The 27,258-nt window shown below is 40.0% G+C and overlaps 1 protein-coding gene across 3 annotated transcripts in view; it reads right to left on the bottom strand.

Moving 5' to 3' along the window:
- Window positions 1-1,092: 1,092 nt before the first annotated feature.
- Rnf121 (ring finger protein 121) overlaps window positions 1,093-27,258 on the bottom strand; it is a 61,305-nt gene continuing 35,139 nt past the window's right edge. For 2 of the 3 annotated variants that reach the window (XM_005323143.5, XM_021725046.3), the window contains 6 exons: window positions 18,539-18,693; window positions 16,067-16,174; window positions 12,941-13,061; window positions 3,370-3,503; window positions 2,682-2,783; window positions 1,093-1,449 (listed from right to left, as the gene is read on the bottom strand). In XM_005323143.5, the coding sequence (XP_005323200.1) occupies window positions 1,329-1,449; window positions 2,682-2,783; window positions 3,370-3,503; window positions 12,941-13,061; window positions 16,067-16,174; window positions 18,539-18,693 (741 nt within the window). In that variant the 3' untranslated portion in view covers window positions 1,093-1,328. The remainder of the gene's footprint in view (window positions 1,450-2,681; window positions 2,784-3,369; window positions 3,504-12,940; window positions 13,062-16,066; window positions 16,175-18,538; window positions 18,694-27,258) is intronic. The other variant, XM_040284884.2, reaches the window with a different exon arrangement.

Genomic DNA, 27,258 nt, shown 5'->3' with positions numbered 1-27,258 from the left:
TGTTGGAAAGGGAACAGCAAAAAAAGCAGCACCAACCGCCCTCAGGCCCCAGCTCTCAGATGAGAGCAGTAGAGTGAAGACACCCCCAGGGACCCCAGGGAAAGAAGTAGGAAGAAGAAAAGCCAGATGGATATTCAGCTTTCCAACCCAGCTCACAGAGCTTTATTCAGACAGGAGTGACAAGATCCTGCTTGTTTCTTGAAGGGGCAGCCCTGACAGCCCCTCTGCCCTAGAAAGCCAGCACTGTCAGCCCGGGATTGCCTTCATGATTTCTTCAGGAAAAGGGGGGATGGAAGCCCCTTTTTACAACTCACCTAGGCCTTATCCTTCTTCCCACCCATCCATCATTCCCACTGTCAGGCCCACGAGTGAAAGAATTTACACAGGGATAGTCCCTGGGCTAGGAATCCCCTGTTAGCTTCAAGAAAGTCTGTCTTTGACGATTGGGGGAAGTTGGCATAGGATACCCTTCTGCTGCGCACGCACACATACATACACTCGCATATACAAACACATACTCATTCTCCCTCAGGCTTTCAGGAAGGAAGTGATGTGGCAGAGTGGCTTTTGGAGCATGTCACCACTTCTGGGCTTCCGTGGCCTAACTATATAGAGATGGCCTCTTTTCCTGCCTCACTATAGTCATGCTCAGGGGCAGGTTATTCATGCTGTTGATTATTCTAGTTGTCCCCAAACACACTGTCAATGAATTCTGAGGCCCCAGGGCTTCCCTTGTTAGAAGAGTCACTGAAGAAGTTCCACTTGCCTCACCCCGCCTTTAGCTTCTAGTCAGGGGGAGAGAGAGTCGATACAACATCCATCCTGCATCAGACAGGGCAGAAGGGAAGACACTTGGACCCTCAGTGTTCATCTGTGGCAACAACTGAAGCTCTTTAACCATTCCACACTGAGTGGACCAGGCTGACCCCTGCAAAGGGAAGGCAAGGGAAAGGGAGTGGGTGGGTTGAGGCTCTCAGCCAGAGATGAGAAGACTCCTTTAAACCAAAAGCATCATGGCTGTGCTCCCATGTTACTCAAGCAAGGTGAGGCTCGAAGGGGTGGGGCGTTCAACTCCTACGCTCCACAATAAAAAAGTTTTTTTTAAATATATTCATCAAAATAATTTTCTTTTAAAAAGCCCCCCACTGCTGACAGCCCCACAGGCTGGCTCTCCATTTCCCTCCCCGGCCCGGACACAGCCGGAGGGGTCCTGAGTGGCCCAAGCGCCCCTTTGAGTCTTTCCCACCCAGGAGGTCTTCATGGGCAGGGAGAAGAGTGCCCTGAGGTCCATGGTGGGTGGGGTGGTTTCTCCACTGCTGTGTTCCTGACTATTCCAGGCCCAGGATGTAGTTGATGCCTTGCACCAGGCCAATGATGACAGGCTGCCAGGCTACCAAGTATCGAAGCCAATCCAGCAGTTGTCCATACATGACATGAGGCCTCTCCCAGCTGTCAATGGGTTAAGGATCAGATGCAGACATCCAAGAGCTACGAGTTCATCTCATTTGGGAGGAAGGAGTCCCCAGCCTTTCCTGGGTCTACCACACCTTCCAGCTGCTCTGCAAACTGCCCATCCTCTCCATATTGGAGTGAAGTCATCTAAACCCAGAGAATAGGGGAGAAAGACAGAGGAGACTGTAGGGCAGACAGGACAGACATCAGAGAAGTAAAAGGGTGAAATGGCCCTCCATGACCAACATGCGGGGGGGGGGGGGCCTCCAGGCAACACTCTAAGAGAATTGCCAGTGTGAGAACACACAGCCTGGCATTTTTAGATACTCTATAAATGTGTTGGTGACAATAGCTGCAAAGAGTGGGATAGGGTAACCTGAATATTCTTCTAATGTCCAAAATTGAAGATTGTCTCAGTTGAGGAAGGGGTTGAGTCCAGGGTCAGAATGAGAAGGGAACAGGGACAGAGGCTAGTCATGAGGGAATCACCCTTGGCAGAGACTCTAAGGAGGAGCCATCCAGGGTACTAAGAACCAAACCCTGATAAGGCCAGGAAATGGGTTTCCTTTCTTTTGTTGTACATCTAAATGCTGGGCAGGGGTTCTGGAGAGGGGGCCTGGGAAGGCCAGCTCTGAGGAAAGCACAGAGAAGCTCATGAAACTGTGGAGGGATCCCTCTAAAAACACTGGAGAGATTAGCTTGGCCCAGGTCTCTGCAAAATAAGGGAAGTCTCAAGCCTCAGCTTGGCTGTGGAATTATGCTTGTTCCTGAGCGGGGCCCTGGAAGAACCAAGCAGGAAATGTGAAAGGGAAGAGGCCAGAATCTCCTGTTCTGGGCCCATAATGAGTACACTAGGAACATAATGTTCCCTATGTACCTGAGCTAGTGTTTAGAGAGGAAGGGACGGGGAACCATGCAGCAGAAAAAGGGGAACTCAGGTCATAAAGTTGCGAAGGAACCAAATGAACTAATCCAAGAAGTACTTAACACAGCACAAGCCACAAAGGAAATAGTGAATGACAGCAGCTATTACTGTCAGTTTATAATGGGAAGGTGAGCAGTTAATCCTGCCTCATGTCACACCCCTAATTTCCCTAGAAGAGAAGCCAAACTGAATGCTGAACATGTTCCAGGTTGAAGGCAGGAGGGAGAGATCCAGACACAGAGTCATGTTGGCCAGTACTTTTTTCCTACCACCCACTTCCCACAAGGACCCAAACAAAGGATACGGGTTGCTGAACATTCTCTTCAGGTCTACCTTCTCTTTGCAGTAGGGACACGTCTGCTTCTTTCCAACAATGCACCAGCCACGGATGCAGAACTCATGGAATCTGAACACCACAGGTCAAGGGAAATGGTGGGAAACCAGGATGGCACTTCAGCCCCCTGCTAGTCTGCAAGGTGCCTTGTACCAGCTCTGGTGAAAGATTCAAAGCCTGGCTTCATTTCTTATCAGCCATGTAATTCTGGGCACGTCACTCGTCAGATCTTACAGGGTTATTAAGGTGCAAAATGGAGATAAGCTGTGGATCTCCCAACATAGGCAGAAAATGAGAGCTGAATAAACACCTTTGGTAAATATTACTAGTGTTACTCAGAATAAATCTGATTCTAAACTGAAGGATCCTATTAGAGGATCCTCCACCCCTGGGACATCCAATCTTGGTTCAGTGAGCTCAACCTCACTAGTGCAGCTTCAGGCTCTCTTTGACCTAGGCAGTCTATAACCATTGCATGCACTAAGACAGGCTGCAGTCTGTGGGACAGGAGGAGGATGGTTGCAGTTTCAAGCCTCTTGTGGCTCTCCAGCACTCAAAGGTTTGAACGGCATGCTCAGGGACACAACCACCCACTTTCCCTCAGTGAATGGAGGGCGGTCTCAAGAGGGATGTGGTCCAGGAGCTTAAGGCAGGATACACATGATTGCAGGACAACCTATATGTGTTCTCGATGATGCCCTCTTCACTGACGTCCACAAAGATCTGCTGCCCACACACAGCACACACGCTGTCCGAAAGGTGTTTGGTAGGCATGCCTGACTCACTGTAAAACTGGAGGAGGAGAGCAGGAGGGAAGGACAGAAAAAACTGTGAGAATCCACTGAAATGGGGGGCATCACAGAGGCCTGAGGTCTTCTGGAGACGAGGCAAAGTGTCAGGGGAACTAAAGGACATCTTTTAAGCCAAGTGAAGCTCATCGTTGCTGGATGGACAGGGAGAAAGGGACAAACCAGAGAAAGGTTGAAAAGTTAGATATAACAGGACCCAAAGGCTGCCTAGGGTCAGTACCAAGGACAGGGGAAAGGGAGGGAGGAGGAGCTGATAATCAGGAGCTATGTCAGGTTAAGTCTTTGTGTGGCTATATGAGTCTATGAGAGATAGACATTTTCTAACATTTCAAATAGTGAAGCTAGGCACTATGGTGTATACCTGTAATCCTAGTTACTTATAAAGCAGAGGCAGGAGGATCTTAAGGTTGAGGCCAGATTGGTAAATTTAGCAAGATTCTGAGTTCAGTCTCTCCACACCACTAATAAAATGGTGAGTCAGACATGATGGCACATGCCTGTAATCTCAGTGACTCAGAAGCCTGCCACAGAAGAATCATGAGTTCAAAAGCCAACCTGGGAAACTTAGTGAGACCTGTCTCAAAACAAAAAGGGGAGGTAGGGATGTGGCTCAAGTGGTAGTGCGTGCACGAGGCACTGGGTTTGATTCTCAACACCACATAAAAATAAAATAAAGATACTGTGTCCACCTAAAACTAAAAAATAAATATTAAGAAAAAAAAAAAGGGCTGGGGATGTAGCTCAATAGTAGATCACCCCTGGGTTCAATCCCCATAACATAAATAGTGAAATAGTGGGGGTACTGTTGATTTGGTGACAAGAACATTCTCAGAAAATTGCAGCAACACCAAAGGAGATTCAATTCTTTTGAATCACATTTGGCAGCGTGTCTCAAACTGCTGTACCCTTGAATCTACTACTTTCACTTTAAGGAATTAAAAAAAATAAATGAAAATGTAAAAAATCTTCACACATACAGATATTAATTTAAGCATTATTCATAATTAAAGAGGCAAAGGGTTTGGCATTTCCTCAAAAGTTAGATAAGTTGGGAGTATAGCTCAGTGGGAGGGTGCTTGCCTAACATGTGCAAGTCTCTGGATTCAATCCCCAGCACACTGAAAAATAGAGATTAAACAGGATTATCAAATGACCTCACAATTCCATACCTAGGTATATTCCCAAAAGAAATGAAAACAAGAACTAACCAGTGAATAAAATGTTAATAATGCTCATAGTGGCATTCATAATAGCCCAAAAGTGGAACAAACCCTTGTTCAACAGATGAATGGGTATAATATAGTATATTCATACTATGGAATATTATTCAGTAATAAAAAGGAATGAAGTTCTGATACACACCATACACCAATGAACCTTGAAAACATTATGCTAAGTGAAAGAAGCCAGATGCCTAATGACAAGACAAATATTATAATTTTCCCACATGAAATTATCTACAGTAGTCAGATTCACAGAGACAGAAAATAGATTAGAGGTAACCAAGGACTGGCTGCAGGAGGTAAAGGGGAGTTAATACTGAATGAGCAGAGTTTGTTTAGGGTGATGAAAAATTTGAGGTAGGCAGTGATGATGAGAACACAACACTGTGAATGTTATACCCAAACTTAACATAGTTAAATATGTACACTTAACATAGTTAAAATAGTGAATTTTATGTTTTATATCACAATATATATCCACAACTTCAGATTAAAAAAAAGAGAGAGAATAAGCAAAGAAATGGAAATAACTATAAATGACCAATCAACCAATAATAGAAGAATGCCTAAATAAATTATGGTACACTGTCAAGGTATTAATTGTCAACTGCCCCTTAAGAAATAACATTAAATGAGGCCCTGGGGTTGTTCCTCAGTGCTGCAACAAACAAACCAAAAATAAAATCCCCAAGGAATCAAATGAGATACAGCATTGAGTGCTAAAAGCAGGGCATAAAATTGGACACATAGCATGACTTGTACCATACATAAAGATGAGGCCAAAGCTGTACAAAAAAAAAAAAGGACCAGAAGGAACAATGTCAGAATGTTTACACTGGTGATGTTTTGGTACTGGGATGTGACTTTTTATTTTTAATTGTAGTGCTGGGGATGGAATCCAAGATCATGCTCATGTTAGGCAAGCTCTACTGCTGGGCTACACCTCCATTCCTTTAACCATTTATAAATGTACAATTGAGTGGTACTAAGCATATTCACATTGCTGTGCATCTCCAGAACTTTTTCATCTCGAAAACTGTATAATGAATTTCTTTAAAAGCCTCCTGCATTTATTATTACAATTTTTCTGTACCTGGGAGGTTGACTGACTGACTACTTAGTCTTTTTCATTTTCTTAATTTGTGATTGCTGGTGTTTTTTTGTTTTGTTTTGTTCCAAGCAACTGTCTCTAAAAAAGCCAAAGTTTTCCATAATTCAAAACTGGGTGAGAGATCACAGCAGAGGAAGAGGGCACATGGGTACTGGACAGGGAGTAAGGGAAAATGACATCCGAATCTCTAGAGAGGACACAGCTGTACCTGCTATAACATTCACTCAACCTAGCTGAGGGCTTTCCTCCTAAGTTGCCCTCTGAGGAATGGCCCCTCTTAACCATCAGAACTACTGCCCAATCTCTCTCCCTGCTGCAAGACTCCATTGCAGTGGTTCTTTTTGGTTTTGTTCCCCTTATTGCTGGGGATTGAACACAGGATCTTATGCATGCTAGGCAAGCACTCTTCCACTGAGTTATATCCCCAGACCTTGCAGTGGTCTCTATATCTATTGTTGTGGCCCCTCTTGAGAAAAGTCTGCCTTACCATTCTAAACAAAAATTGCAGGCTGATTTTAAGAGTCCTCAAGGTCAGGAGAGAGAGATGCCAAACACACTGTCTCAAAACTCCATGAATACAGAACTTCTTGCTTTTACCTGTTTGAAAAAATCTTAGATGGCTCCAGGTGAGTTCACTTATTATTAAAGAACACCAGAGCCACCCTATCACTGGGAAAAACAAAGACCAGAAAAGGAAAGAAACAAGATAGGACCAGAGGCTGAGGCAGGAGTATGCCACGTTCAAAGCCAGTTATAAGTAATTTAGCAAGACCCTGAGCAGCTTAGTGAGACCCTGTCTCAAAATAAAAAATGAAATATAAAAAGTAGCCCAGGGATTTGGCTCAGTGGTTAAGGCCTCCCGAGTTCAATATCTGATACCTCCCACCAAAAAAGGAAATAAAATAGGACCAGAATCCAGATCCTCTGACTCCTGCCCTAGATCCACCACTATTTTAATGTCAAGGCATTCCACTGACATTTGCTGAATGCAGCAAAGGCCAGCTACTCTGCTCCCTGAAAGCCAGTTATCTGATCTGTTCATCAAGAGTGCAAAAGGCAAATTGGGGATGTAGCTCTGTGGCAGATTATTTGCCTAGCATGTACAAGACCCTGGGTTCTATCCCTTGTATTGCCAAAACAAGAAAACGCAAAAGGCAATTGAAAGCCTAGCTAGAATCAGAGAGCAGGGCAAAGACCTGTGGAGTCTACAATCTATGCAACTCTCAAAAGCTAAACTCTTGTAATGTTAACATTGCAGGGCACCTCTGAGATCCATTTCTCCAAAGTTGAAAGGGCTTTCGACCCTCTCCAGGGCCTTATGGGCAGTTCGTGATAGCTGATTTATTCTTCAGGAAAGACACACTAGCATCAACTAAGAATGGAAGGTGGGACTTTCTCAGGAAAAATCTGTCCTGGTATCAGAATATAAGAGGTGCTCCACAAAATGTCTGCATGCATTTGTATGTTTACTTGCTTCCTGAATAAAGAAATGAACAAATGATACATGGAATCAAAAGAAGGTTAAAGAAAAGCCTGGAATGTATTCTGGCTTAGAATTCCTACATACATCAACTGAGCAGAAATAGGACAGACCAAAGTGTCTGGGTCCAGTCCTAGCACTGAGTCCCTATAAATCATGTGTAGCAAAGGAAGAGGGCCAACTAACTCTGGCCCATGGCCTCTGGGAGTAAAAGAATTAGGTACATCCCAACCGAGGAGGTGGACTGGAGTTCTGAGGAAGAGTTTCCCCTCAGTTCATGCCAGAGTTCTACCTCTGGAATACTGGGACAAAAAAATGCAAGAGCAAAGGGAACTTGGATAAGGCACTGACAGTAGAAGGGAAGTACAGAGAAATGTCTGTTAGGACACTGGTTCCCAGAGTTACTCCACAAGGGGCCAACATGGCAATAGGAACACAGGGTAAAATCCTTCCAACCATTTTAACAAAGTTATCAGCTATGTCTGTCAAGCCAGACCAGCAATCCCATTGTCAAAAAAACTACATAGGATAAATTCGGATCAGAAGGCACTGATGTCAAGTTGGGCAAGTACAAGGAGGGAGGCAGATTTTAGTTTAACTCAAAAGTCTGTCTGATCCTTCAGTGCTCAGGGGTATATGTAATGCAGCAGGATTAGACAGACCTAATTTCAATCACCTGTCACTATCTTGGTAACCCTGAATAAGATGCCCAAACTCCTTCTTTCTTTCATCAAAATATACCTACTAAGTAACAGCCACAGGACTAGGTTCTTAGAATATAATGCTGGAAAAACATAGACCTAGAGTCAGTTTTCATGAAACAGACAGTTTGGGGAGATTGACATTTAAAAAATAAATATAAACCATATAAAATAAGAACAAGTTATAAACATTAAAGGGTTACAACATGATTAGACTCAAATTTTTAACCTATCAATCTGACTTCCTGGAAGACCGGGTTAGAGATAAAATAAACATGAATTCAGAGAGACCAGCTAAGAGACTACTACAATTCTTTAAAAGCAACAGATTGATGGCACCTGTGCCAAGGTGATAGCTTAGGCTAATTAGGTGGCAGTGAAAACTGAGATGCCAAATAGCTGAATAGTAATGTGACAACAATGGAAAGAGAAAAGGAAATACCTAGGCAAATGGTAAAGAAGATGGCTCAGACTATCATGTTAAGTGAAATAATCCAGTCCCCCAAAACCAAAGATTGAATGTTCTCTCTGATATGCAGATGCTATCTCACAATAAGTGAGGTGGGAAGAACAGAAGTTCACTGGCTTAGACAAAGGGGAATGAAGGGAAGGGATGGGGGGATGGGAACAGGAAAGACAGTAGAATGAATTGGACATAACTTTCCTATGTTCATATAAGAATACACAACCAGTATAACTCCACATCATGTCCAACCACAAGAATGGAAAGTTATACTCCAGGTATGTGTAATACGTTAAAATACATTTTATTGTCATGTATAATGAGAAAGAACAAATAAAAAAAAAAGAAGATGGTTCAGGTTTGAGCTCAGAGGAATATTGAAGTGAAGGAAAAATTGGCAAAGGAAAATGAGAAATATCCACAAGAATGGAAAGTTATACTCCAGGTATGTGTAATACGTTAAAATACATTTTACTGTCATGTATAATGAGAAAGAACAAATAAAAAAAAAGAAGATGGTTCAGGTTTGAGCTCAGAGGAATATTGAAGTGAAGGAAAAATTGGCAAAGGAAAATGAGAAATATCAGAGGTAAAGAAAACCAAGACAGAATAAAGTTACCAAAGCCAAGGGGGAAAGATTCTTAAGAAGGGAATAGTTAGTTGAGTCAACTATACTGTTAACTGAGAAGTCCACCAGGATTAGTGGCACAGTCATTAGTGACCCGAATAAAAGCTCTTTCAGAAGCAGGGTATGAACAAAGGCCACATTAGAATGGGCTACAGATGAATGAAAGGTGATCAAACAGAGACAGGAACTTTTTAATTTTTTTCTTTCCCAGCCCTGGGGATTGAACCCACAGACTCTCCCCCACTGAGCTACCTCCCCTAGCCCTTTTTCTTTTTTTTTTTTTCATTTTGAGAAAAGATCTCTTAGTTCCAGGAAGGCCTCAAATGGACAATCCTCCCAAATCATTGGGATTACAGGTATGTGCTGCCATGCCTGGCTAAGACAAGAACTTTCTCTATGTTTAGCTGTGAATGACAGGAAATAAGTTAGTAGAAAAAGGAGAAAGTGGGTCAAGGATTTTTTTAATTAAAAGACTGTTTAAAGGGTTAATAGGAAAAGCTGGTAGAGATTAGAGAGGTAAAGAAACTTGCTCAAGTGTATATAACTAATTAGATTAGAATTTAAAACTGGGGGTGCTGACTCCAAACCCCTAGTTCTTTCCACCACTTTAAGTAGAGATGGTGAGTAGGCAGCTACTCCTGTTTTGATATAATATGGGTCCTCTAAGTTCCCAGGAGGTAAATCGGGGGCACAGCAACTGGCTCAGAACAAAGTGTGAGGGAGGACATATGGACCAATGCAACACAAAATACGTGTCTCCCTTGCCTTCCCAATAACTCTTTCAGAGGAAGAAGTCCCAGAAACAGGCTTATTTCACAATCTTTTACCCTCCACCACAGCATGACCTTTGTTGTAAATGGAAATGGTACTGACTAGCTGTCACAAGCTTATGATCTCAGTGACCAGGGGGAAAGAACAGATTCCATCCAAAGTCCCCTGATTCAATTTAAGAAGAGTTACTTTAATTCACATTACAGACTTCTCCATGTGAGGCAAAATGAAGACATGTGAGGCAAAATGAAGAGCTGTTCTACCCTAAATAGGGTAATGTAGAATAAGAAGGAATTGAGAATGTTTATGAACACAATTGAAAAAACTCAGGGTTTCATTTGTAGGAACACTGAAATTAATAAATAAAGGATCTCTTCAGATCAAACCATTCTCAGAGACAGATGTGCTGCAGATCAAGAGACAAATCATCTAGTTCTTAATGTGATCTTGAGGACTGGTTGGGGAAACACCTAAAAAAAATCAACTATGACTCTGGTACAGGAGATGTGATCTCAAAATGTGCAAAAGCCTATAAAAAATTATTAGGACTGAAAATGTGATTATGAATATACCAAGGAATATTTTTAGGGCCAGGGTTGCGGCTCAGTGGTAGATCTCTTGCCTAGCATATTGAGGCACTGGGTTCGATTCTCAGCATTGCATATAAATAAAATATATATAATTCAACCATAAAAAGGAAGGAAATTCTAACACATGCTACAACATGGAAGTACCCCGAAGATATTACGTCAAGTGAACTAAACCAGTTACAAAAAGGCAAATACAATATAATTTCACTCATGTGAGGTGCCTAGAGAAGTCAGATTCATAGACACAGAAAGCAGAATGGTTATGCCAAGGGCAAAGGGTAGGGGAATTAGTGTTTGATAGATAAAAACTTTCAGTTTTTCAAGATGAAAAAAGTTCTGCAGGTTGGGCAAGCGGGGCACACCTGCAACCACAGCTACTCCAGAGGCTGAAGCAGGAGTATTACAAATTCAAGCCAGCCCAGGCAATATACTGATATCCTGTCTCAAAAAAAAAAAAAAAAAAAAAAAAGTCTGGGTATGTGGCTCAGTGGTAGAGTGCCCCTGGGTTTGAACCCTAGTACTAGGGGGGAAAAAAAAGTTCTGGAGATGGATGGCAGTGATGGGTGCAGAATAATAATATAAATCAATATAAATGTACCTAATGTCACTGAATTCTACACTTAAAAATGGTTATGATGGTAAATTTTATATTATATGTATTTTACTACAAATAACCTACAAAATCTATTATGGAGACCATGTGAATAGAGATCACATCCAGATAGGAAACTAGAGAACAATTCAGGGGTTGATTTCAGTCTTAACAATGACTTGGTCTCCCAAGACTAACTCAGAATCTCTCAAGAACTACTTCAATCCCTGCCAAGGGCATACCCAATGACCTAATGACCTCCTACTAGGCCCCACTTCTTAAAGGTCCTATAAGCTCAGCCCCATCATACCGAGTACCAAGCTGCCTACACATAAATCCTTGGGGAACACACTCAAACCATATTCAGACTAGAGCAGCTGACTAAAAAATGATCCAATACACACTGCTTTCAATTTGATCCAGTTTAAGAAAAATGAAATTAGCCCCATCATACTGACAAACTTTTGGCCTAAAATTGTACTTAGTTACCAGAAAAATAATGGAAATATTCATTCTTGGAATGGGTTTATTTGGCTGGGGTGTGAGGGGATGAAACTAAGATGGGGAGCACTTCTATGCTATTTAAATAATTATAAAGAGAACACATCATTTTTATAAATAAAAACCAACAAAAATATATTTCCATTTTGGTAAAAAAAACTAAGGATGTGCACTTGGGTCTCTCAGATTGACTGTTACTTCACCCATATTTTAAGCTTGAAGTATCTCTCCATGGTCAGCACCTAGTCCTCCTTCAGTATTTCCTACTCTGCAAAAAGCACTACCATCCAAACACTGCCCGGTCACAAGCACCAACTCTGATACCAACATTTTGTATTTTTTCCTTCAATCTCCAGAGTCAAACTATATCCAAGCCTTATCAAACTTACCTTCAAAATACTTCTCTCCCTTTTCACTGTCTCCACCATAATCAAAGTCACCTTTGTCTTGCCCAAGTAACAGCCAGGGTCTTTTCAAGTGGTCCAGTCGAACATATATACCCATCTCTAATTATGTTTTCTACCCAGCAGCCAGTTAATCTTTGTTTAATGCAAGGCTGATAAGGTCATTCATCTCAGCCTCCCAGTATCTTTAGTACAATAATTAAAATCTTTTAATTTAGCCAATGGTTTTTTTTTCTTTCCCAGCCACTATTTCTCCAGACGCTTCCACCATATTCTCAGCTGTACAACCACTTTAGCCTTAATTCCTCAAAAATGTTGACCCTTGCTCCCCAAACAATACTCATACACATACTAATTTCTCTACATGAGACACATTTCATCTACTTAACTCCTACTTATTGTTCAAGTCAGCTCAACAGTCACTTCTTTAGGGAAGTTATCTTTGAGCCCTAAGAATAGGTCAAATGTGTGTCACTATTATATTTGTTAATAGTATCATGAAACTTTCCTTCATGATTTTTTAATTAAAGTTGTGATTTTATGCTTATTTTTGTGTTACTTTAATACCCATCTTTCCCACTAGATACTAAACTTTATTTGCATAAGGACATTTATTTTTTTACACCTTTGTAATTTTAGCACACAGCACAGTGTCCATGTAGACAGAGGGATTAAAAAAGTATGTTTCCAGTACTGCCCAAAAAAGGTCTTTGTTCCATGATTATTAACCCCCTACTAAGATGTTAATGATCCTAAAGTTAAAAATTACAGGATATCTGACATCTGGCTTTCTAAACTTTAAGGAAGGAATTTCCATGCATTCTACCTATGTCTTGAAGAATTTCATATGGCTTATCTTATCCCTTAGTGCTTTTCTCTTTTTATCAAGCAAGAGATCCCAGCCAGAACAATTCAGAGGTGATAGGAGGCAGTATTAAAAGCACAGGTAAACTCACCCCTATAGTAGACGCCATGTAGTCTGCACACATTTCTGCAAAATCCCGCTCAAGAACTCCATAGTAGAGACCATAGAAGAGGAGAGAAATGCCAAAGTCCATGGCATCTTCTGGTTTAATCCTGTAAGGAAAGCAACACAGTCAATAAAGCCTGTCCTGAGACACAACTGCTCTGGATTACTACTTTGGGACACACAAGGCAGGATCACTCAAAAGCTAGAGCCAAGTGTTGGCAAATTATGATCAAATTCTGTTTGCTATCTATTTTTAATATGACCCACTGACATCTTTTAAAGAAGTTAATTAGCACTGTCAGCTACAAAGACCAAGCCAGAGTATGCCCTAGCTGCCTATGTGTTGGGGACTCTACTGTTGGCAACTACTGGACACCAAATGTTGGAATTTCAGTGTAGAAGTTGGCAACTCGCTGAGTTGCTTCATCTTGAGCCAGTTGCCCAAGTTGAAATGGCTGAGCCCTCCAAAAGAAGGGCACAATATGCCTGGATTTAGTGTTTCTGTAAGAGCAGAAACTCAAAATGGTAACCAAATACCCTTCTGAGACTGTTTCAACTGATGGCAACTGGGTACAAACTACGCCCAACCTCCCTCCTGAGATGTGCCTGAGATTCCCAGGAAGACAGGGTAAGATAAATGTTTCCTGTCTTGGTATATTATGAGTATTTACATAATATTCTAGATTTTTGCATATTATCCCAAAGAAATTAAATGTTTACATACTAGCTACCAGAAAAATTTAATTTGCATCTAACCATATTCTGCATAATGCCATGAAAGTTAAATTTTGGTCCAATTCTATTTACTAAGAATAAAGATCTTTATAATATTAGGAAGTTTATTTTTTTTAATAATTCCAAAGACCAAAAGTTTGAAACCTGAGTCTATAAATATTATAAAAAACTACCTTAAAATATTTGTACAAAGAACTACATGTGCTCACTTAAAGTTGTAAATTATATTCATCATAGAAAGTTGAATTTGTTCATCAAACTTATAACTCACTAACTAGACTCATGGTTTTTACACCAATTAACATAATCAGCCGTATAAAAATGGTCAAGATTTTCAATTCTGTTCTCCTCCTTGTACAGTTTAAGCAAGTAAAAAGAAACCAATCATAGAAAAAATACCTTTCAGCCACGTGCCATAGCACACTTCTGTAATCCCAGTGGTTCAGGAGGCTGAAGCAAGAGAATTATTAGTTCAAAGCCAGCCTCAGCAACTTAGTGAGGCCCTTTGCAACTTAGTGAAACCCTGTCCCTAAATAAAAAATAAAAAAGGGCTGTGAATATGGTTCAGTGGTTAAGCACCCCTGGGTCCAATTCCCACTAAAAAGGGAAAAAGAAAAAATACCATTCAAACAAAATTCAGAATCTTTTTAAATTTGTTTACTTCATTTTGTTTTTTTGAATAGGGTCTCACTAAGTTGCCTAGGATGGCCTTGAACTTGTAATCCTCTACCTCAGCCTCCCACATAGATGGGACTACAGGCATGCACCACTGCATCCAACTATCTGAATCTTGACTTGTTTTTTTTAACCACACAGGTTAGGAAGATACCTGGAAATATCTTTGTTTTCTTTTGATGAGATGTTTTAGACTCTACAGTGATGAATTCCTCTAAACCTTTCTGGAGCCTGTTTATTCTTTCAGCCTGTATTATCCCTAGAAAAAAGGATTCCATGGGTGTCCTCTCACTACATAAAGTAATACTTATTTATACTTATTCTAAAATAAATTCTTTTTGATTTCAAGATAGTCCCACCTATAGTATACTGGGTCAGTTGCCTTTCCATCCATGAATCTAAATTTGAGTCCTAAATTTCCTTAGCTTCAGTGTACTATCCTAGGCTTAGGACCCTTTGATAAATAGCCCAGTCACCATTACTTCATCCAGGAAACCATATTTCCACCCTCGTTTGACCTATTAACTCATTGTACCCGCCAATTTCCAAGCTCAAAATTCTTGGCTTCTGCCTCAATTAGGGGTGGGAGGACTTGTAAACTGATAGAGAGCTTTTAGAGAGCTTAGGACAAAATAAAGCAATATCTAGAAATGTACCTTAGGAAGTGACACAGCCATGGTGTGATAGTACAAAATTAAAAATAACTTAAGTGTTCAATAATGGCACAGGACTTGAGCGTCCACAGGCTAATTTCCTAGAATTGCTTCCTCATAAGTCTCACAGAGGTGGAATGTCAGATGTGTTATAGGCAATGCCACCTATATATTAAACACGACCTGTGATTGGTACACTGCATCTGGGATATTCTGGAAACTGGATGTGTTCCTAGGGGGATACAGCTTACAGACCAAGATGGTTCCCACATCCATCAGTATTAACTGGTTCCATCATACCTGAACACTCAGACTACTGTGAAGACTCCTGCAAACACTGCCTTGCTGGGTTTCCTAGTTTGTATCATTCTAAGTGGACCTGTCGCCAGGTGTGGCCAACTGTGGTCACATGAGTTCAACTGTTTAGCCCAAAGTTTGGCAAACCTTTTCTGTTAAGGCCAGACAATAAACATTTTAGGTTTTGCAGCCCATATGGTCTCTGTCACAACTATTCAACTCCAATGTTTTAGGCAAAAATAGCCATAGATGATAAGCAAACGGACTATGCATGATTGAAGCATGACTATGTTGCAATCAAACTTTACTTTATAAAAGCAAGAAGTGGATTCATTTGATCCAAAGGATGTATTCTGCCAGTCCCTGGTATAGTTGAATACAAGGCATTTCAAGCAGAGTGGATATTGCAGTAACTAGCATGTGGACAAGGAAAATTGTTGTTAGGGAATTATGGGTAACTGGTTATAATCATTATTAAACTTACTTTTGTTATAATTTCCCACTAAAACACATTATTTTTTGGAAAATATAACCAAAGATTTGAGACTCTGAGTTTGTATATATCCAAATATTCCTTGCTTTCTGCCAGTACAAATTACAGAAGGCCTGTCATCTCCTTTCTCCCCACTGTACCCACATCTCCTATCCTGGGTGTCATGTTTCCTTTGTTAAGACTTACTACAGCAAGAAAGGACATCTCACTAGCCGCTCTTCCCTAAACATCAGCAAGACCAAAAGCAAAAGGTACTCACTTGAATAATAAATTAAGACCAAAGAGGGTAAACATGACCGCCATGTAGCCAATGATGCCAGTGGCATAGCTGATTTTATAGATCAACAGGAACCATTTATAAACCAACCTGGAGAAAGGAAATAAAATACTCAGTAGAGCTGATGCAGAGACACCGGCCTCCAGATCTATTAGGCCACCAGAATTTCTTATTCTTTTTTTTTTAATATTTATTTTTTAATTGTAGTTGAACACCATTCATTCATTCATTCATTCCATTCATTTATTGTGGTGTTGAGGATCCAACCCAGGACCTTGCATGTGCTAAGCAAGTGCTCTTACCACTGAGCCACAACCCCAACCCCCAAAATTCTTTATTTTCATATAAATAGGGACATCAGGTCTATTCTTAAGACTTATTGAGCAATTTGTGTTACTGTTCAAGGGTGTTCACTTCCTCAATTACTAAAACATCTTCAGGGAACTACTGCTTTATATTTTCCTGGTCTAAGACTAAGCAAAAGAAAGAGATTCCTAAAAAGAAGTTTCAGTCTCATAAGAAAGGGCACAGCTGATCTAAAACAGCTATGTCATCTCAAATTTAGATTACTTGGGTGAGGAAGTGAAACCTAATAACTCTCAAAAGATTGATGGGGAAGGCTAGTTGTTCTTGTCAGGAAAGAGAATTCAAGGAAAGATGAAATCACTGGTGGAATTAGCTAAGTACCTTTGTTAACTCAAATCACTTTGAGACAAGTTTACTTCTTTGTAAAATGGGAAAACGACATTACCTTTCTCACCTCATTAACATAGCCCATTTCTTGGTACAATATGCTCATTAAACACTGAGTGAATAAATGAGGATGTTTATAAAAGTGCTTTGAAACTGTACAGCACTATCAAATGTTAGTTATTATAAAATATTTCCATACTATTGACACATTTTAAAAATTATTTCATTTAGAAGTCAATGCTGTTTGTCAGTTGGTGGCTCTTAACATTTTGTTTTATTGCACTTTTTCTTTATATCACCCTATATGAGGTAGCAGTTATCACATTTTTTTTTAAGTTGTATATGGACACGATGCTTTTATTTATTTTTTTACTGTGGTGCTGAGGATTGAACCCAGTGCCTCACACGTGCTAGGCAAGCACTCTACCACTGAGCTACAACTCTAGCCATCTGGCTTCAGGACCTGTACCCTTTATCATGGCCCAGAGAGGGACTTCTAGATCACCAACTTTCCCTTATACATTGAAACTCTGAAGACCAGAGAAAAGCTTGCAGTAAAGAAGAACAGAAAGAAGAGCAATTTGCAACTTTGAAATCGTTTTAAGTCAGGTGGTCTCAACTTTGATGCTGGCCAGTTCCCCTGTTAGGCTATCCTGGACCTGTGCACACCTCTCATAGCACTTACCAATTGCAGTGCAACAGATGCTTTCTCATCCATCTCCTCCAATAAACCGAGCACTCCTTGAGGGCAGGGACCATGTCTTATCCAGCTCTGTATCCCCAGCGCTCAGCACAGGGCCTGGCACATAGCAGGTGCTTATTGAATGAATGAATGAGAAAAATCTCTTTTTCTGTCAAGTAAATGTTAAATGACCTCACAAGCTGGTTGGGAGGATTAAACAAGAAATGCAATTGGATAAAGTACAAAGAAGTATACAGGCAACAGCCCTTTGTAATCCAAGAAAGAATTACTGTTTATTGGAAAATTGCAAATTTACTGATTCATTCATTCAACCAAAATTTATAAAGTAGGCTTCTATGTGCCAGCCCTTGTGGCAAGGTCTGGATATACAGTGACCAACAAAATAGATATGGTTCCTGATCTTATACAAACAGTTCAGTGGGGGAGATAGACGTTCAAAAAAATATTTTGTTATAAATTGTGATAAGTTCTATGAAAGAAAACTATAGGGCCTTATAAGAGAATAAAATGGAAAATCTAATTTAGAGAGCAGAAGGGTTCACAGAAAATAACATTTAAAATGAGACCACAAGATCACCAGGACTTGTTTTTTTGTGGTACTCAGAATTGAACCCAATGGCACTCTGCCGCTGAGTTACATCCCCAGCTCCCCAGCCCTTTCTTTCCTTTCCTTTTCTTTCTTTCTTTTTTTATTTATTTTTTTTAATTTTTGAGATAGAGTCTTGCTAAGTTGCCCAGGCTAGACTTGAACTTGCAATCTTGCCTCAACCTCCCGAGTAGCTGGGATTGCAGACATGTGCTACCACGCCCCGATATTTGCTCTTGATATAAACAGACCTTGGATATAACCATAAAATAAGCTACAATATCTGGGGTTTTTAAATCTATGAATAGGGGTGTGGGTCTCCCAATCAGCTTGTTTTAGAGGGGGCCCCACACCAAATTCTTTTGGCAGACAAAAACTGCAGTTTTTTCAGTCTAAACCCATCTTCCTCTCATGCATTCTAGCACATTAGCTTCAGGAAGCCCAAGCTCTTCCCCACTGCCTAAACTCTCACCTTGGAGTTGTCTGCACTAGAGGTTTCCGTGTGGCTCGGAAGGTGACGAAGGCTGTGACAGCAGAGAAGATGATCCAGATCACTAGGAATCTCCACCAGTGCAGCTTCACTGTGAAATAGAGGGGAACAACCCACATCTGAAAGAGGGTCACCATCTGAAACACAAACACAAGCACTTCAGCTCTAGCCAGCTCGCTCTGCAGCTCTACCTGCAAGTGCAGATAGCTTGTTTTCTATTTTAGCCTGATCCTATCCCACATTTCCAGTTTTGAATAAAGGCAACCCCACTAGTGATCAAAGTTAAAAACCTGGAACCATGCCTGCATCTTCCCTTTCATCCCTCATTCAACTGTATCTTGAATATATTCTTTCCTTTCCACTTAAGCTCTTGCTATCTCTTGCCTGGCTGAGATAGCAAGAGCAACAACTTCTTTGTTAGTCCCCATGTATCTAGTAAGGACAGAATGGAGGAGATACCAGTGGTAGGGTATCTCTTACCACTCTCAAGGCCTTTAAGTTGTCCGACCTTCCTTTCTGCCTGATAATAACACAACCAAGATACATGAAGCCTTCAGTCTCCTTTCCAGTGAGAATTAGCCATGATTTCTAGTTCCCCAAAAGTATTTTCTTTTCTACCATCATTACAGAGCTTATCCAGATAATAAGGGGGGTTTAAAATTCATTTGCTACCTATATAAGTTGCTTAAGGGCAATGACTTGGCCATAATCATTCATTTCCTTTAAGCTAGTAAACTGACACAGTACAGGCCCTCAATAAATTTGGATAAATAAATAAAAGGAAAATAAGACTAGGCTGGAGTAAGATTCCCTAAGATGGAGACACACTTGTATTTTTTAAAGAGTGTCTTTTTACCTTCCTTCAGATGTGTAACTTATACTTGTTATCTCAAGAGTTACAAATACATAGAACAATTCTAATTCTAAAAGTTTGGAGTAATCACCAATCTTTTGCTCTCCAATGCCTCATAACTTCCTCCCTCAGCTACCCTGCTTTAACTGGATTGTCATTATTCTCAGATGAGCAGTAGATATTTTTTTTAAAAAAAAGGTAGTACCTAATGGAGGTTTTCTTCCTGAAGTCACCAAATAAAATTAAAGGACATTAATTTTTTTAATTTAAAAAAGGAGAGCTGTAGAAAGGAAAAGTAGTAGCTAGTTTTCTGATATTCCATAGTAAACTAAAAAAGTATGTGTCCTTGGGGATTTCTAGACCAGTGAAATCCAACAAGCCACATAAATAATTTTTTTTACTAATTACATTAGAAAAACAGGTGATATTAATTTTAATATAGTTTATTTAACCCATATGTCCATAATTTCAAAATGAACAAAGTATTAAAAGTTATTTTTTTGGTGTTGGGGAATGAACCGTGGGCCTTGAACATACTAAACATTGTGCTCTACCACTAAGCTATACCATAGCCCCAAAATATTAAAATTATCAAAGAAATATTTTACTTTTTTGTACTTTTAAATCTGATGTCTATTTCATATTTATAATACATTCTAAGTACTCAATAGCTAGGTGTGACTGGTGGCTAACACTGGAGAGTACAGTGTACAGCTAGCTTCTTTAGGGTGAGTGGCTGTCTGTAGCTATCATTCCCTCACTCACTGCTCTGCAAGAAAACGCCTGAGTTTTTTAGTGCTATTTTACAGATAAAAAGAGAAAGGGGATAAAAGGTAAGAAGAGAATGGTGAGCAGTACCACATTGCTTTAGAGTTTCCCATTCTGTGAGTCAAAGAGTGCTGACTGCTGGTCAGTGAATCATGCAAGCCACAATAACAATTCTACTGCATTAGAACACACAACTGTTCTTCCAAATAAAACACTCTAGAATATTCTGGTCTTATATACAAAGTGTGGATGCACCAAGCTCCAGGTGTTTTTCTAGGAGACACTGGGAGGAAACCAGGAAAATATATCACAACAATCAACTATGGATAACAAGGGGACAAACAACCAGAATCATATTTCTAAAAGGGAATGGAAGGAGGTTCTTTGTTCTTCACATTGTTTGCTTAAACAGGCTCATGCAGTTGTTAACTAGACAGTAATCCCAGAGACTAGAGAAGAATTAAATCCCACAGTCTGGCCACATTTGTCTTAAGAAAGAACAGGACTTCTAGTCTCCATCCAGTTTTTATAAAAACCAGCGTGCTCTAATAGCCTCTTCCACATTGCCCACCAATGTTATCTACAGCACGTTCTGAGGGGGTATCTGAGGTCACGATAATTTTCTCTGTACAAGCTGCAGCTCTGTACATTTTAGATGAAGTGAGAGGTAGAGAACTTGGATTATATTCTGAGTTGGACAAAGACATAATTAGGAGTTAAGTTTGGGTATCAGTATAAAAGGAATAAAAAATCTTATTTTTTAACTATCAGTCTTGAAATTTTAGGGTGAAAAAGCTACTTAAATCACATCATGAAAGAGAGAGAAAGAAAATAGGAGAGGAGGACAAAGAGACAGGGAGAGAGAGAAGACAGAAGAGAGAGAAAGAGAAATTTAGAGATGGAATTAAGCCCTTTGAAGCCAGATAGCCTAGTAGAAACTAGTAGACCTGGATTCTAGTTCTGTTCTGCCTCCAACTCATCAAGGTAACCCAAGGAGGTCCTTTCCCTTTGAAGAAAGACTTGATTCTCAAACCCCTTCAAGTTCTAACATCTGAAAGTCCTGTTAAGCAGCCCTGTATCTTAGACTTCCTGGGAAAGTGGAGACATAATACTTATTGGCATTTTATCTAGTAAATAAGTTGAAACTTCATTAAGGAAGGCATTTTTAATGGCTAGCTTGGCAAAGGCAGGGACTCTGGTGCCACCTGGTGGCAATGCTTATGCAGACACATTTCGTTAACAGTTCTTTTAAACACTTATACCTAATACTATGGAAAATACAAAAATAATGGCAAGCCTCACCCTGACATCTCTTCCAAGAACATGGGTGATGGGACATAAACACATAAATTAGGCAGTGAAGCAAAGCATCAAATACTGACATGGGAGTTCAAAGGAGAGATGCAGCAGTATGTGCAGGAACTACAGGGAAGATTTTCTGGAAGAGGCAGAGTGCTGTTGGTTCTGAAGGAGGCTTGGATTTGGGCAGGTGGATAGAGAAAACAAAAGCTATTTCTACTTTCTCTGAATCTGAAAATATGAAGTTGAAACTAAAGACAAGCCTGAAACCAATTCACTGATTCCTTCATCAAACATTTAGTGAGAGACAATCCCAGCTTTTCTAACAGAAGATAAAAATTATCAACATCCCACTTATCTCTCCACAAGGCTCAATAGTATAGAAGATGAAATTGGATGCTAACAGTAAGAGCTCATCCATATTTGTTGGAACTGCCTTTTGGTTTTACCTTTTGGTTTTAGTTGAGAGGGTGTCATCACCAGAAGGTATATTGGTAGAGACGAAATTGACACCTCATAATTATTTCTAATCCATGTGAAGACAGACAAGACAATCTTCAGATCCCTTTAATCTTAGAGGAACTAGAATTCATAAAATGAGTTCCCAGGCACCAGCTGCCTTCCAAGTCTTTCTTGGCTTGTAACTTTCAGGATTCTCATCACCTCTGCATCACCCCATGTTGTAGGCAGGGATCACCTACCATGGTTGAAAAGGAATATATTGTGAATGAAATGAAAACTTCAAGTCCATGTAATAGAATTAAGAAAGAGACAGTTAACAGAACAATTGGCTTGAAAAATGCTGAGAAATGGACTGAGGTCATTTAGAGAAAATGTTTCCAATGCGTTCTATGGCTTTGCTCTGTATTTTCATGAATAGTTTGGCTGAAGAACCTGCTTACAGGCAGAGATTGTGGTTCAGCTGTAGAGCGCTTGCCTACATTTGCAATGCCCTGGGCTCAATCCTTAGCAGCATATAAAAATAAATAAACAAAAATGAAGATTAAAAAAATTTGCTTACCAAAATTTGGACAGCATAAAGCTTAGGGTGGGTGTAGGGCAAAGAGAGAGAGCGTAAACAAAGAAATAAAAGAAACAAGACCAAAAATGAATAAAATTTATTTCTAATGCTCTAGCTACAACATTCCAGGAGCAAATAAGATGAAATAAAGAACCAAAATCACATAATGAAACCTAACTGCCCAGGCAAGTACAGGATAGGGGAGGAGTAACTTAATAGCAGCTCACATGAAACAGATCTAGTAGTTTCAGTTGCCCACAAATGACAACAGAGTATATGCCAATAGGGCTGCTGCCAAAAAAGCCAAGACAACTTAGGCTGCTTAAGAAAATATCCAAAATAAAGGTGGAAGCAGATTACTGTTCTTTGCTTTGTCCAAGCATTCTTGGGGCTCTGGGTTCAGGTCATTGGACTACATTGTACAAAGAACACTGACAAATAAGCATAGCCATAAAAGAGCTGCCAGGATTACAAACAACTGAAAACAAAATCACACAACAAACAGCTGAAAGTACTGATATTAGGCCTGGAGACAACTATGAAAAGGCCTAGCTATTGCCTTCAGATATCTGGAAAGCAGTACATGACCAGAAAGCAGACATATTCAATATAATTTCTATGACCTAGTAAGTCTCCACACATTGCTGGAATACTCTACAAGGCAGAAACATAGTTGGCAATTTGCTCCAATTGCACCCCTAGCAAATGGTCATCCTTATCACATAAGACAGACCATTCCATTGCTAACATATGTGCTAGATAATTCTTCCCTGATACTGACCTGAAAAATCTGCCTTTGTGTCCCTTCTCCCGCAGGGTCCAGAGAAGTACAGAGTAAATTTACTAAGTCTTAGCTAAGTCTTAGCACTTCTCTTCTAATACCTAGAAAAATGGCTTCTTTTCCAAGTCTCATCCTCAGGCAAGAGTCAGTCAAGCAGCCACTTAACAAGCACTTACTGGACACTATGCTAAGGACTGGGGAATTCAAAATTAAAAAACAAAACAAAACAAAACAAAAAACCTCCCCAAGATCTTAAGTCTGCTGAGGAGAAACAAATAACTACAATTCAGCAATATAAGTTCTATAATGGAATAAGACACTAACAAAGGTACTTCACTCAAAGTGGGGGAACCAAGAAAAGCTTCCTAAAGGATGCCTCCTTCAAACTCTGTCTTGATGGTCTAGAAGGTCCAGATGCAAAAGGGATCGTGATAAGTGTTCCAGGATAAGGAAACATGGTATGCTGGAGAAAAACAACCAGTCTTTTCGAGAGGTGAGAAATCAGCCTAAAGAGGTAGGCAAGGCTTAGAGGAAGATGACATATATCATAGCTAGAATTTTTTACTATATCTGAGGATAAAAGTTCTTTTCTTTCTCATAGAAAGTAGATTACAACCCTGAATCATCTTAGTAAGCAGTCTCTAGCAGCATCCTAGTAACCGTTTAAAAGTCTTGGTCTGAGAAAAATCTAGTACTTTAAAGATTTCCAGGTAGATCTTGCCACTCATCCATTCCAAGAGGGAACTTGCAGCAGTTCGGGGCAGTGGGGAGGGGATCTGAAAAGACACTATTTTTGGTGGCAGAAGAGATGATGAAAGTTTCTCCTTGGAGATCTTTTAAAAATAGGACTGATACTTTTCCAGGCATAAACTCATCCCTTCCCCTAATATCCCTGAGGGAGCTGAGGATTAAGTAATATTACACTCTGGATAGATGATGAAAACTAAGCTACAGGGAAGCCAAAAAAGAAGTGTGGCCTGAGTTAGGCTTCCAATCCAGACCTTCTGTCTCTCCAGCTGCCTCCCTGCCATCCTTCACTACATTTGTGGGGGAAACCCTGGAAAGGAGGCAGCAAGATGAGTAAACGGGGGTTCGTGAAAGTACATGACAGTCAAGAAAAAAATTTAGGCAAGTCATTAAAAAAGGAAACTCAGGTTGGGCACAGGAACACATGCCTATAATCCCAGTGGCTTGGGAGGCTGAGGCAGAAGGACTGTAAGTTCAAACCCACCCTCAGCAACTTACTGAGGCTCTAAGCAACTCAGGGAAACCCTGTCTCCAAATAAAATATTTAAAAAAGGGCTGGGGAGGTGGCTTAATGGTTAAGTGCCCCTGGGTTCAATCCCCAGTACCAAAAAAAAAAAAAAAAAAGGAAACTCAGGAGAAATAAAAACAGAATTAACCAACAATTTCCTGAAGTTTTTGAGAAATGTTGGCTTTAGGTCCATTTCTCCAATTTAATGGTCATGTGCTCCCACAAATTCACTTCAGGATTCTGGGTCATGGTTTATCTTACCTTACAGAGCCTTTCCATAGAGAAAAGCAGTTTTTAAAATCATCAACAGATTTAAACTATAAGTGATTTAAGGTGTTATTGTTGTTGCTGGAAACAGTAGGAATTCATGCTCCAAATAACAATTAATTGAGAGTAATTTTTTTCTTCCTTTAATGTGAAGATTGGACTTCAACTCCCAAGTTACAGAATCAGTGGACAGGCATCCCTGTTTAGAATCAGTCTGGGGACTGACAATATCCCTGCTATTATAGGTCCTAGAATCTAGAACAGTGCTATTTATCAGGGAACAGACAGAGATGTCTAGAGATATATTTGCTTCTCATAACTGGAGGAAGAGTGCTAGAGTATCTAGTGGTGAGATGCCAGGAGGTTGTTAAACAGCCTATGATGTACCCGACAGCCCTCCCTTAAAAAACAAAGAATTATCTTGCCCCAAATGTCAATAGTCTCCCTGTTGAGAAACCCTCCTCTAGGAAAGCAGACCTAGTATTTTTCCAATCAGTGGTCAGGGGTATCCCCCTAAGAGACTGGGCTGTTAACCTGCACTAGTGAAGAACACACAAATTTATTCAGTTTGAGAGAAACACAAGCCTTATCAATTAATTTTTTGGCATGCCATAAGAAAGTTTTCTTTGAAAGTTCTCATGGCTAATCTCAAATAATTCATGTTTCTGCTATTCAACAACAACCCTACTGCCTCCCTTTTATACAACGTTCTCTGGGGAGTTGTTTTTATTATATTTTATTCTCATTCCTCATCCCAAGAACATTCTAATGTATTTAATATGCATATTTTTGTTTGTGTCCATTCGTACAAACTGTTTCTTTCTTTGTGTTTTAACTTCCCAATTGGCATTATACTATATATTTGTTTCTTTCTTTTTCCACATAGCCCTATATTTTTAGGGTTCCAGCCAAGTTGCTAGAGGTACACCTAATGTGTTGCTTTTAACTGCAACGCAGTTTCATGACATGCATTTCCAACATTTTTTTTGGGGGGGGGGGCTGGGAACAGGGCTGGGTGGGGGTTACCAGGGATTAAACCCAGGGGCAATTTATCACTGAGCCATACATCCTTAGCTCTTTTTTATATTTTATTTAGAGACAGGACCTCACTAAATTGCTGAGGCTGGCTTTGAACTCACAATCTTCCTGCCTCAGCCTCCCAAGCTGCTGGGATTACAGGCATACACCAGTGTACCTGACCCATTTACAACATTTTAACTACTTATTCTCTCAGAAATAGATACCCAGATTATCTCCAACTCCTGACTGAGAGTTACTGCCACAAGTAACACTTAAATGAAGACCTTCTCAAATGTCCCCTTCATGATGTATCACGGTGTGTATGTACATTCTGTCTACCTGAGCAATGCCATGCTGCTATCCCACAATGCCTGCACTAGTCCTTATATACATAAAAGCTTACACAAAGGCTCCTACTGCCTCTGATCCCAACCAACACTAGGCCTTTTTTTTTTTTTTTTAATTTCTGACAGTCTAATAGATGCAAAGTAATAACTCATTGCTGTTTGTTTTTATTGTGCTGAGGAATCAAACCCAGGACCTCACACATGCTGGGCTAGTACTCACCACTGAGCTACATCCCAGGCGTTTTTATTTTTTGAGACACAGTCTTGCTGAAAATGCCCAGGCTGGCCTTGAACTTTGTGATCCTCCTGCTTCAGCCTCTTGAGTAGAAGGAATTAGAGAGGTGCTTCACCATGTCCAGCTTCATTGCTGTTTTAATGTTAATGTGCATTTCCTAATTATTAAGGACTTTAAGCATCACTTCTCAGGCTTAATAGCCGTTTGGATTTCCTCATTTTCTATTGTACCCTTTGCCAGATTTTCTGTTGAAGTTACTATCTTTCCTTGATTCATAGGAGTTCCTTTGTATAGTCTAGGTATTACTCTACTGCCAGGATTAACCATTACTAATCTCTTCTCCATTAGGTTATGTTAACTTTGCATATGGTAACCTTTATGGAACAAAAATCCTTAATTTTTTAAAAACACAGGATTAGATTTTTGAAGAACTTAGTATAATTCTTAAAATACTAGACATCATTTCCTATATGGTACATTTTCTCAGTCACTGTCTAGGATTCTGAGAAGCTGTAGGGATATTCAGGCAAAAAGATCCTTTTTATTGTTTTGCAACACTGGAAACTGAATCAAGAAGGGCCTCACACACACTCAACAAAGTGCTTTATCAATGAGCTACATCCCTAGCCTCAAATCCTTAATTTCAATGTATTTAAATTTATCAAATCTTTCTTACCTATAATTCTCTTTATTAAATTCATAAGCTTTACTTTTTTCTTTTCCTTCTTGTGTATGTGGTGCTAGGGATTGAACTCAAGAGCTACATGAATGATAGGCAAGCACTCTACCATTAAGCTATCCCCTGGCCCCAATTTGCTATTTCTATAGAAAAAGGGTACCCTCCTGGACTATTATA

This window comes from Ictidomys tridecemlineatus, chromosome 4, assembly GCF_052094955.1.
Source record: "Ictidomys tridecemlineatus isolate mIctTri1 chromosome 4, mIctTri1.hap1, whole genome shotgun sequence".
Taxonomy (NCBI): Eukaryota; Metazoa; Chordata; class Mammalia; order Rodentia; family Sciuridae; genus Ictidomys; species Ictidomys tridecemlineatus.
This window is presented reverse-complemented; position numbering and strand designations above follow the sequence as displayed.